The sequence below is a fragment of the Stomoxys calcitrans genome, chromosome 2 (genome assembly GCF_963082655.1).
Source record: "Stomoxys calcitrans chromosome 2, idStoCalc2.1, whole genome shotgun sequence".
NCBI classification, from domain to species: Eukaryota; Metazoa; Arthropoda; class Insecta; order Diptera; family Muscidae; genus Stomoxys; species Stomoxys calcitrans.
This window is the reverse complement of record NC_081553.1, coordinates 93,402,371-93,414,005: the sequence shown is the minus strand read 5'-3', so window position 1 is coordinate 93,414,005 and position 11,635 is coordinate 93,402,371. Positions and strand designations below refer to the sequence as shown.

The window sequence follows — 11,635 nt, the reverse complement described above, 5'->3', positions numbered from 1 at the left end:
AAAGGCCAGAAGTTCTATGAGCGTGGAATCCTAAATTTGCCAGGAAGATTGCAAAAAGTTATCGAACAAAATGGCAATTATATATTTGATTAATGTTCATTCTAAGTTTTATTAAAAATGCATTTACTTTCTTTTAAAAAATCCGCAATTACTTTTTGGGCAACCAACACTTGTAAACTAAGAATGGTTAGCATGTCCGCCTATGTTACCGAAAGCGTGAGTTCAAATCCCGGCGTAAACATCAACAAAATTTTCAGCGGTGGTTATCCAATTACTAATGCTGGCTAAATTTGTAAGGTATTTTGCCATCTTAAAACTTCTCTACCAAATGCTGTCGCTATGCTGCACGCCGTTCGGACTCCGAGGCCCCTTACCATTGAGCTTAAATTTAAATCGGAATGTACTCGTTGTTATGAGCGAAGTATCCCCTGTTCCCTAATGGAATGTTCATGGGAAATTTAGAAGTAGTTAGTGGTACGTAAAACATTCGCTAATCTATAATAATTAAGCTGATTGACTATCATAGAATCACAAACGCGTGTAGTAAGTGCTCCATGTATGGGCTCAATGAGCTAACGAGGGAGATGATCCATCTTGAGGAAAAAAATGCAAATTTGCACATGAATATGCTACTAAGGAAAAGGAACAACCTTCTCACGAAGCAAAAGGTCCGAACAGTGAGGCATCTCTTTGGATAAAGTTTTTGCATGACTTTTATGCATAGCATAGTGAATGTGCATGGTGAGCGCTATCGTGAGATGATATCCAACTTGTTTTGCCCAAAATGCAACATGGCACACAGCGCGCGTAACATTGGATTTATTGTGAGGCTAGTTCGGTGAACATTTTATTTCACGTTTGGGATCGGTCTTTAGACTTTTTTAATTCTAAAGCTCATGTCTATACCGGCAAGCCCGCTTTAATTGACGCATTGAAACACTTATTCGTGAGATACCGGTCGAAATGTTGAAAAAGTATGCCAACTAAGCGGATGGAGAAGACGCATTGGAGGCGCAGTCGCGGTCACTATTCGCATGAAATAATCTTTAAGCATTAAATTATATGGACCTTACTAGCGATTGAAAAAAAGATTTCATATATTTTTCTGAATTTTATGTGTTTTTGTGCCCTCCACCATAGGAAGGGGGTATACTAATTTCGTCATTCTGTTTGTAACACTTCGAAATATGTGTCTGAAACCCATAAAGTATATATATTCTTGATCGTCATGTCATTTTACGTCGATCAAACTATGTCCGTCCGTCTGTAAATGAAATTGAAATTTTGCATAAATACTTTTTATTAAAGCAGGTCGGTTGGGATTGTAAATGGGTCAAATCAGTCTATGTTTTGATATAGTTGCCATATAAACCGATCTTGACTTTTTAAGCCTCTAGAAAGCGCAATTCTCGTCCAATTTGACTAAAATTTTGCACGTGGTGTTTTTGTATCACTTCCAACATCTGCGCTTAGTATGGTTCAAATCAGTCCATGTATCATGTAGCTGCCACATAAACCGATCTTGGGTCTTGACTTCTTGAGCCTCTAAAAGGCGCAATTCTCGTCTGAATTTGACTAAAATACATTACACAATGACTTGTATATTGTTCAGCATTAAGGTCCGAATCGGACTATAACTTGATATAGCTCCAATTGCATAACAGTTCTTATTCAATATTTTTTGTTTACCTAAAAAGAGATATCGCGCATAGAACTCGACAAATGCGATCCATTGTAGATGGTATATAAGATTCGGCCCGGCCGAACTTAGCACGCTTTTACTTGTTTTTCTGAAACACGTTCCTATAGCGCATAAAAAATCACCCTTAAGAACTAGTTCCTGACTGTCGCTGAATTTACGGATGTTCCTCCCATCTGAATAATGCAGCACTCATTGTAGCTGCGATACTCACAGCGAAGAATGTTCCTATCCATCAACTTCATAGGTTTGAGCTGGTGACAGGTAAAATCTGACTTCATAACCAAGGCTTTGAAATGGAGCAACGCAAGGGCCTCGGACCGATAACCTTGTCATTGCTTCAATTAAAGTCGCTGGTTTGGTTTGGCCTTACACGGATGGTGAGAACTATCGTGAGATCCTTAGAACATACGCACTTCACCTTGTCCGCATTCCTGGACATAGAAGCTGCCATTAACAACATTAGCACCTGGTCTATAGTAAATGTGATCATGCTGCAGATCAAAGTTATAATTGGTTGGTAGTTTATTCACATTTATGTGGAGAATAATTTAAAAAACATCGATAATAAGCCTTAAAATGTTAATATCTGAGTAAATATCATTTCATTTCATTTGCATTAGTTTATTGCTCTTTATGACCACAGCTTAGGCAATTCTGTCCATGAAGGTTTTCAAAACAGCAAAGAATGAAACCGATGTGGATAAGATCTGCCATTAAAATTATGATAAATACACTTTGTAAAATAAATTATTGAAATTTCAGATTATTATTTGAAAAATTACCTGATTAAATGTCTCCAATGAGATTTCGGCAAATTTCATAGCAGTCAATTTTGCAGGACGATTGCTGCGCAAAATCATAAAACTAAGCTTGCGACGAAAATTTACATCCGATGATGGATAGTCTATGTGTTTCCATAAGGGTTGTTTTTGGTTAAGACAATGCGCTTCCATCACATCAGATTCGTCAATCAAAGGAGAGTTCCTCGATATAAATCCACCCTCCCAATTGCACATGGACAAGTAATGGGCTGTTTTGGTAGACTTTTGAAGAGAAAAAGAGGCTTATAAATGCTTTAAGTTGACTCTATATACATATGTTAGATAATACCAGACTTATAAGCGATGTACCCAAATAACAAACTGCATAGAGTTGTATAGATACCGATACGAGATATAGAAGAAAGCGTACAAAGTTAACTATTGAATTTTGTCCGGACTGAAAAAAGTGCAAAAAGAATTTAGTTATCATTTTATTATAATCATAGCAAAGGATCGAAGCGAGGCAAACATCGCCTTCATGTGATGCAGCCTGTTTCGACACAGAATTCCAACATGTAGTACAATAACAAGAGAACTAGGTTTTACACCAGCAAAACTTTGTGTTAATGCATCAGTTCTCTATTCAAACAAGGGAATCAAACACCGATAATCTCTGATTCTCAAAAACTTGTTTTATAAACATATTTCATATTGCTATTTAATGAATATATAAAATCGACAACTAATTTTTGCACTTACTATAATCAGCTGAAAACCACCAAAACTGATAATCAACGAGGATACCAACATATTAGCCATCAACGGAAATGCATAGAGATTTTCCAAATCCACACAATATCTGTAAAATAAAAGAATAAATAAAGAACAAGTAAAATCGTGCTAAGTTCGGCCGGGCGGAATCTTATATACCTCCCACTAGTTATAGAACAACACCATCTCCAAAATTCAGGCAAATCGAGTAATAATTGCGCCATCTAGAGGCTCAAAAATTCACACTGGGAAGTCGGTTTATATGGCAGACATATCAGGTTATATACCGTTTAGACTATAATTGGAACAGATGTTAGAAGTCATACCAAAACGACATATGCAATTTCAACCATATTGCATAAGAATTACGCCCTCTAGAAGTCCAAGAGGTCTAATCGAGGATCGGTTTATATGGCGGCTCTATCAGAATATGGACCAATTTAGACCGCACACAGTTGACACAGTTGTTGGAAATCAAAATAAACCGCACCATGCAAAATTTCGGTCAAATCGGATAAGAATTGCGCCCTCTAGAAGCCCAAGAAGTCAAAACCCAAGATCGATTTATATGGCAGCTTTATAAGGTTATCAACTGATTTCAACTATTGCAACCATGCAAAATTTCATCCAAATCCGATAGGAATTACGCCCTCTGGAGGCTCAATAAGTCTAATCGGGAAATCGGTTTATATGGCGGCTATATTAGATTATGGACTGATTTAGACTATACATGGCATGGGATGTTGGGAGTCACACCAGAACACTTCATGCAAAATTTCAGCCAAATCGGATAAGAATTGCTCTCTAGATGCTCTGAAGTCAATACCCAAGGTCGGTTTATATGGCAGCTATATCAAAACATGGGCCGATTTAGGCCATTTGGACCTATATGGTCCCTTTACAATCCCATCCGACCTACACTAATAAGAAGTATTTGTGCGAAATTTCAAGCGACTAGCTTTACTCCTTCGAAAGTTAGCGTGCTTTCGACAGACTGACGGACGGACGGACATGGCTAGATCGACTTAAAATGTCATGACTATCAAGAATACATATACTTTATGGGGTCTAAGATGCATACTTCGAGGTGTTACAAACGGAATGACGAATTTAGTATACCCCCCATCCTATGGTGGAGGGTATAAATAGTGATGAGAGTAAAGTTGAATATTATATGATACTAGCTGAACCGGGACCGCTCCGCTGCGCCTTCTTTAACTCTCTAACATCTTTTTAGGGTGGGGACACTTCGCCCTAAATGTGAATATCGAATTCGTGCCATTATAGCCTATGTCCGTCTACGACGCTGAACGCCTGCGTTCGAATCCTGGTGTGAACATCGGACAAAATTTAAAGCGGTGGTTATCAGTTCTTAATGCTGGGTACATTTACGCCATGAATGGTCATGTACAAAATTCTCCCCAAAGAGGTGTCGCACTGCGGCACGCCGTTCGGACTCGGATTTAAAAAAAAAAGTGAAAAAAGGGCAAACTTCTCATTGATATGTGAGAAATTTGCCTCTGCTCGGTTCCGTTTTTTGGGGTATTTTGGGGATGGGGTTGCCCAACCAGACACTTGGCCCTTAAAGTAAATATAAGATGTACCACTTTCAAAAAAATTTCATATGAGCCCCTTAATGGCATGATCGGTAAATATGTTGTGTTTGAAGGTGGGGTTGACCCCAGGACCTGGGTTCCGAAAATTAATATCAATTTCCCGAAAATCGATCAATTTCCAACTCAAATATTGGTTGCCCAAAAAGTAATTGCGGATTTTTCATATAGTCGGCGTTGACAAATTTTTTCACAGCTTGTGACTCTGTATGTTTTATTTTTGGTGACTGTTACCAATCTCCGAGATCTGGTATTTTTGAAAAATAGGGCAGGGGGAAGTGTTTTTTAGGGTGGACATTTCGACTTAAATATGGATATAAAACTCGCGCTCTACTTGCAAATCCCTTTAATTTGAGCCCCATATTGCCATGGTCTGTAAATATGAATCATTTGGAGGCGGCCATCGGCACTTTGTCCGGAAAATATCTAATTCGGTGTTTACTCCAAAATACCGTTGATTTGAGCTCCATGTAGCTATAGTCAGAAATGAAGATGAGAAGGGGGTGCCTTGGGGCGGACCCCCTAACACTTGGCTCTAAAATTTAATATCAAATTCCACTCTTTTTTTTCCACTCCAAAATGGGTCAATTAATCTATTCGACATATTTTGAGGAGGAAAAGCGCCACCTAGACTTGAACGCAAATTTTAATGTTATATTCGTAATGTATTCCCAAATATCTTCCATTTGAATCCCATATAGCCATGGTCGGCTGATATGCTCATTTGGGGATATTTGGGGTTGGGGCGACCTCCCATTTCTTGGACCTAATTTCTTATGCCATATTTGTAATCTACTGCCGAATACTTTTCATTTAAGTCCCATGTAGATAGGAACGTCGAATATATCTGATTAGAGGAGATTTGTGGTTGGGGCGGCCCGCAGGGTACTTGGAGCCAAAATTTAATACAGTATTCGTTTTTTAGTCTCCAAAACCTTTCATTTGATACCCCTATTGTACCTATCAGTCCACTTTTGATTTTGGGTGGCGTTTTTGGGGTTTTGGTTTACCACCATCCGATATCCTAAAATTATGTAACCTTTGTTTCCCTCCAAAAAAATCTATACATTCTATGAAAATTTTAAGAAAATCGGTTCAGCCGTTTTGAGTCTACGGAACAAACAAACAAACCGAGTCTCATAGAGTTAAAATGGGTCATATGCCCATTTGTTGGGGGTTTTTTTTTTGGGGGGGAGGGGGTGACCCCCAACACTTCGATCTGATTTTGTAAGCCACATTCGTAATCTACTCACGAATATCGTTCATTTGAGCACCATATTGGTATGGACATTCAATTTGTCTGTTTTTAAAAGTTTTGGGGTTAGAGCGACTTCCTGAGTACATGGACCCAATTTTAAATACTATATTCGTATTCTACTCTTCAATAGCTTTCATTTGATATCCATAATGTCCTTATCAGTCCACTTTTGATTTTGGGTGGTGTTTTTGGGGTAACGGGCGAGGGTCCGCCCCCTTCGGATATCAATAAATTATAAAGTTTATTCCTTCTTACTGACTATATTCGTAATCTACTCCCGAATGCCTTTCAGTTGAGTCCCATATTGCCATTCTCGTCCAATAAACCTATTTTAGGGTGTTTTGGGGTTGGGGCTGCCTCGCAGTTACTTGGACCCAATTTTTAATATGAAATTCGTACTCTACTCCTCAATACCTTTAATTTGAGTCCCATATTGTCCTGATAGGTACATTTCTATTTTAGGGTAGTACTTTTGGGGTAAGTGGGAGGGTTGAAATCACTCCACAGTATTTAAAAATTGAGATATTGTGCTGAAATTTGGCATAGATACGTCTTTTTAATGCACGCTGGTTAAGTTCTTGAACGCTCTTAAGTTCTTCGGGCCAAAGCGGAACAAATTTGGATATAGCTGCTATATAGACCGATTTTCCGATAAAGGGTCCAATGCCCATAAATGCTTTATTTTTGAAACAGTGAGTAGTTTTAGGCCTTCCGACATCTGACCCAAATATGGTCCATATCGGACTATTTTTATATATAGCTGCCGTTTTTCCGTTCTGTCGATAAAGGGTCTGAAGCCCATAAAAGCTTTATTAATTAGCCGATTTCGCTGAAATTTTAAACAGAGGGTTATCTTAATATGGTTCAAATCGGACTTTAGTTAGATATAGCCGCCATATAGACCGATCTCCAGATAAAGGGCCTGAAGCCCATAAAAGCTTTATTTTTTAACCGATTTCGATTAAATTTGTCAACATAGGACCCAAATATAGTTCAGATCGGACTTAGATATAGGATTTACATATAGCTGCAATACACTGATCTGTCGATAAAGGGTCTGAAACCCATAAAAGCTCTATTTATTACCCGATTTCGCTGAAATGTAAAACAGTGGTGAGTCTTAGTTCTCCCGACATCCGTGCCAAATATGGTTCAGATCGGACTATATTTAGATATAGCTGCCATACAGACCGATATCCCGATAAAGGGTCAGAAGCGAATAAAAGATTTATTTTTTATCCGATTTCCCTGAAATTTGAAACAGTTGGTAGTTTTAGGCTACCCGCTATCCGACCCAAATATGGTAAAGATCGGACTGGATTTAGATATAGATGTAATATAGACCGATGTGCGGATTAAGGGTTAAGTTATCCAATTTTCACCGGATTGTGCCGAAAGGGGGTTTTCATATATACCCAAGGTGGTGGGTATCCAAAGTTCGGCCCGAACTTAATGCCTTTTTACTGATTATATATAAGTAAAATATCTTGGGTTGCTCAGAAAGTAATTGCGGATTTTTTAAAAGAAAGTAAATGCATTTTTAATAAAACTTAGAATGAACTTTAATCAAATATACTTTTTAAACTTTTTTCTAAAGCAAACTAAAAGTCACAGCTGATAACTGACAGAAGAAAGAATGCAATTACAGAGTCACAAGCTGTGAAAAAATTTGTCAACGCCGACTATATGAAAAATCCGCAATTACTTTTTGGGCAACCCAATATAAGTAGTATATATAAGTAGAAGTTATCCATATAATGACTACTTAATTTCCTTGTTATATTTGTCACCAGAACTTTATTGTTAATCTAAAGTTTTTTCAAAATATGTATGTTTTTACTGAAATCCATTCAACATTTCACTTACCTTAGCAACTCGCTATGATCTACCGATATTTGATGCAAACGCGTGTTGTAAATCATCTGTAGTTGTTCAAGTGATGTCTTATAATCCATTGTGTTGCATTTGTTACCATAACTCTTACGCCACTCTTCATGGCAGTCCGGAATAAGACGAACTATTCGACCATGTAGTAGTTCAAATTGGCCACAGGTAAAACTGACAAAATGCGAGAATAGCACATCCATTGCACATGATTGTAAAATAGCCATATAGCCAAGGTAGACACACCAAGCAAACGTGGGGTAATAATAGGCTGGTATTTGATGGTCGTACGGGAATAGCATATAGTATGGTAAAGGCTTATTGGGCGAGTCAATAGATAGATTATTCTTAAGAATAATATATATCGGCGTAACAATGTACAGTGTGATTCCTGAGGATAGACCAACAGATACATAGAATAGTGGTTTCATAAGTCCAATGCATCGTTCGAATATAACTGGATGGGTTTCTCTGAAATGGGACAAAGTTATTTGTTTATGTTTAAAAAACTCAAATAAAGGGAAATGAAATATGATGAGAATTTTATATGGTAACTCATCAAAGTGCGTTTTTACCTATAGGATAATTGAGCTGCTGAAGAATAAAAAGGCAACAGGAACAGGCCATACACCCAAACCCGCAATCAATCGGCTTGTTGTTCCCTCTAAATACTAACGGCCGTATTCACAAAACTTAATGTAGATTTTAAATATTTTAATTTGACAGATTTCCTTTGTAAAACTGTCAAATAAACCTATTTTAAGGCGTTATTAAGTTTTGTGAATAAGGCCGTAAAAAGGTAACCTCGAAGAAGAAAATCTAAGTTTAGAATTCCGTGTTACTTACAAAATCCATAATCGTTCGCTCTTAAGTTCGTTGATGTCTGGTATTGAGTCCCTAATTGAGACCTATGTACCGGTGTCTGTTAACCGCGAAAGCCGGGCAATGACATAGGAAAAGCTCCAACGTTTCATCATCTTCCCCATATGCTTTCATTTGCCGCACCGATTTTGCGCAAGTGGTCTCGTAGTCCTATGTTCCCCGTTATGATAGCGACTGACCTCCTTCTTACTTCCCTTTAGTAAAAGGCTCGTCATTTCATGATCCTAATCTCACCATAGGATTTTCGCCGTCCTACCAATCGTTTCGCGTTCGTCGACCACGCCCTAACGTTGGACTGCATCGACCCGAAAGGCTTCGGGTTAACAAACTTTATTGACGGTAGTCCTCTGGCCTTCACTGCCAAATCGTCTGCCCTTCAATCCCCTTTACTCTGTTATGGCCCGTCACCCAAACGATGCGGATTGTGCCATCCTTAGAGATGGCGTTAATCTTCTTCTAACATTCCAAGAGGATTCGCGACCTTACCGTCCTGGATATTATTGCCCTGATGTCAAGTTTACTGTCCGTTAAAGTGTTCACAAGCTATATCCGTGAGTACCACATCACCTCACGCTTTCCGTGATCGCCCGGATTTTTGCCTGCAGGATCTTTTTATGGTCAGGCAGTCGAAAACAGATCTCAGTTCTTGGGTTCTCAACGTAGACCCGCTCTGTCCTCTAGCTTTAATCCATCTGTATAGCATGAACTCCCAGATTGCAATATCAGAGCTCCGTCAATCCAACACTGTTCCTCTGGTAGCAGGTATCCACTCAGGTATCCGATCGGAAAACTGTTCTAATCCATCTGAATTTCTTATCGTCACCTCGATGGTATGACCTGCTCCTGTCCTCTATCCCTTCTACAATCGCCTTAAGTGTCATAACCGTAGTGGCTGCCTCACACTTAATATGCATGTCAATGGATCGGATATCTATCTATGACAAGGCACCTTAAGTATCATAGCCGTAGTGAATGCTTTACACTTTATATGTATGTCAAAGGGTTGGATATCTAGAATAACTAAGTATTGGCCTAATCACGCTCCTGCATTCAAGCCCTATTTTGAGCCTACGGGCTGTCTACATAATGGCCAACATCTGTGAGCCTTCTCATTGCGCTCCTCAATGTGACTCTTCAAGTTAAGTTTTTTGTCCAAGATCGCGGCTAAGTATTTGACCTTGTCATTGAGAAAACGTGGTGCATCAAATCGTCAGTCAGCATCCGTCACTTTCGCATCTATATTTATGCCATGAGACCCACAGTCTATCCACTTGTTCCTTAGCATATGGTTTGTTCAGTTTATAAGAATCCGGTCCACTCGGCGTGACGGTCCGCACATTTTTAAAAGCCCCCTCTGTACGTCTTAGCATGGAAAAATTCGTCTAATTTATGCACAACCTCGTACACAACCAACGACCTATCCTTAACATAGGCATGTTGTTTGTATAGGAGCAGTTCGCTAGATGTCCTACTCTTTCTCATGACATTCACAAAACGTTTCATGGTTTTAAGTAAAAAGGACGTAAGGTTTATGGGTCTGTAGGCATAACTTGCCTTGACAAGCTTGTGTATAAATATCACCCTTGTCATCCGCCATGCTTTCGGAGTATATGCAAGTTCTAGGCATGCTGTAAAAATCTCTTCCTTCTGTAGTAACGCCAGAAATATTCCATCAGGTCCGGGTGACTTAAATGGTTTGAAGCTCTTCAAGGCTTTCCTTACCATAAATTCCTTAATGAAAAGCCTTCGATTAACCTCATTATTCCAAGATTCCAGGGTATCCGTGAGTCCAATCGTATCCTGTGGTAAATGTGTTTTCACCAAAAGCCTCAACATGTCCTCTCACTCACATGTTGTCTACTAACGTTTCTCTTTGAGCATGGGTTTTTTAGAAAAACTTTTTGAGCTTGTCGGCGTCATTAACGATATCAATACCTGTTCGCAGAAAAAATTTCAGGTGGTACGTTTAGCCGCTCTGATAATTACATTGTATTCCTTTGTAATACATATCCCAATAAACTTCCGACTTTTTACGCGATACCTCCAAATAGTGTCTGCGTTCAGACCTCCGCTTTGTCCCCTATCCCATTGCGTCGAGGTGCTTCTTTTTACTTCGCATTATTTGTTCAGTGTATCTGGTCACTGACTCCCAACCCCTCTCATTTTCAGCATCTTTTGCACAATGTTACCGTGTGAAAAGTCGTCAATCAACGTCTCTAGTTCACTGCGTCGCTCAGGCCAGTGGCTGCAGCCGAAAAATGTAGGTTAAGCTTCGTATTTAACTTCTTCCGCCTCGTACATCCAGCTGTAAATAGTGCACGTATCAATTCGATGCTAACACTTCCTGAAATACCTTTGGTCAGATAAAATCTGGATTAGGTAGTAATTCACATCTCCGAGCCTCCTATCTCTCCATCTTTGTATATCAGGTATAAGTCGTTGGGTCCACCTACCCCGAGCCTCGTCTAACCATCTTTGTTGGTATCTTTGGATTGTCTTTTCTTCTACACCTCTTGCGTTGTCAGTTTGATCTACCGCCGCATGTTTGGCCCTCAAGATCTTGTGTCTCTCCAATACGAAGAGGTCCATGGGGGCTGTTCCAGCGAGGACGACTTCTCCTGATACTGTGCGATAAGCTAATGTGACTGCCGTTCTTTGCTCTGCCTGATAGTGATCTCCATTAGTGTTTCTTGTTGTTTGGAAGGAGTGCACCTATTTGGCTATTAGCCTGCTTAGCATGAGGTTATTATACCTTCCACCATAG

General features: G+C 39.3%; 1 protein-coding gene across 1 annotated transcript; it reads right to left on the bottom strand.

The window, feature by feature from the left end:
• Positions 1-2,206: 2,206 nt before the first annotated feature.
• LOC106085353 (odorant receptor 13a-like) lies at positions 2,207-8,685 on the bottom strand. The gene is made up of 6 exons (XM_059362282.1): positions 8,565-8,685; positions 7,972-8,460; positions 3,223-3,322; positions 2,813-2,920; positions 2,485-2,745; positions 2,207-2,409 (listed from the first exon to the last, which is right to left on the bottom strand). Exons 2-6 carry the CDS (start codon positions 8,418-8,420, stop codon positions 2,347-2,349), a joined length of 981 nt encoding a protein of 326 aa, XP_059218265.1. The 5' UTR covers positions 8,421-8,460; positions 8,565-8,685; the 3' UTR covers positions 2,207-2,346.
• Positions 8,686-11,635: the final 2,950 nt, after the last annotated feature.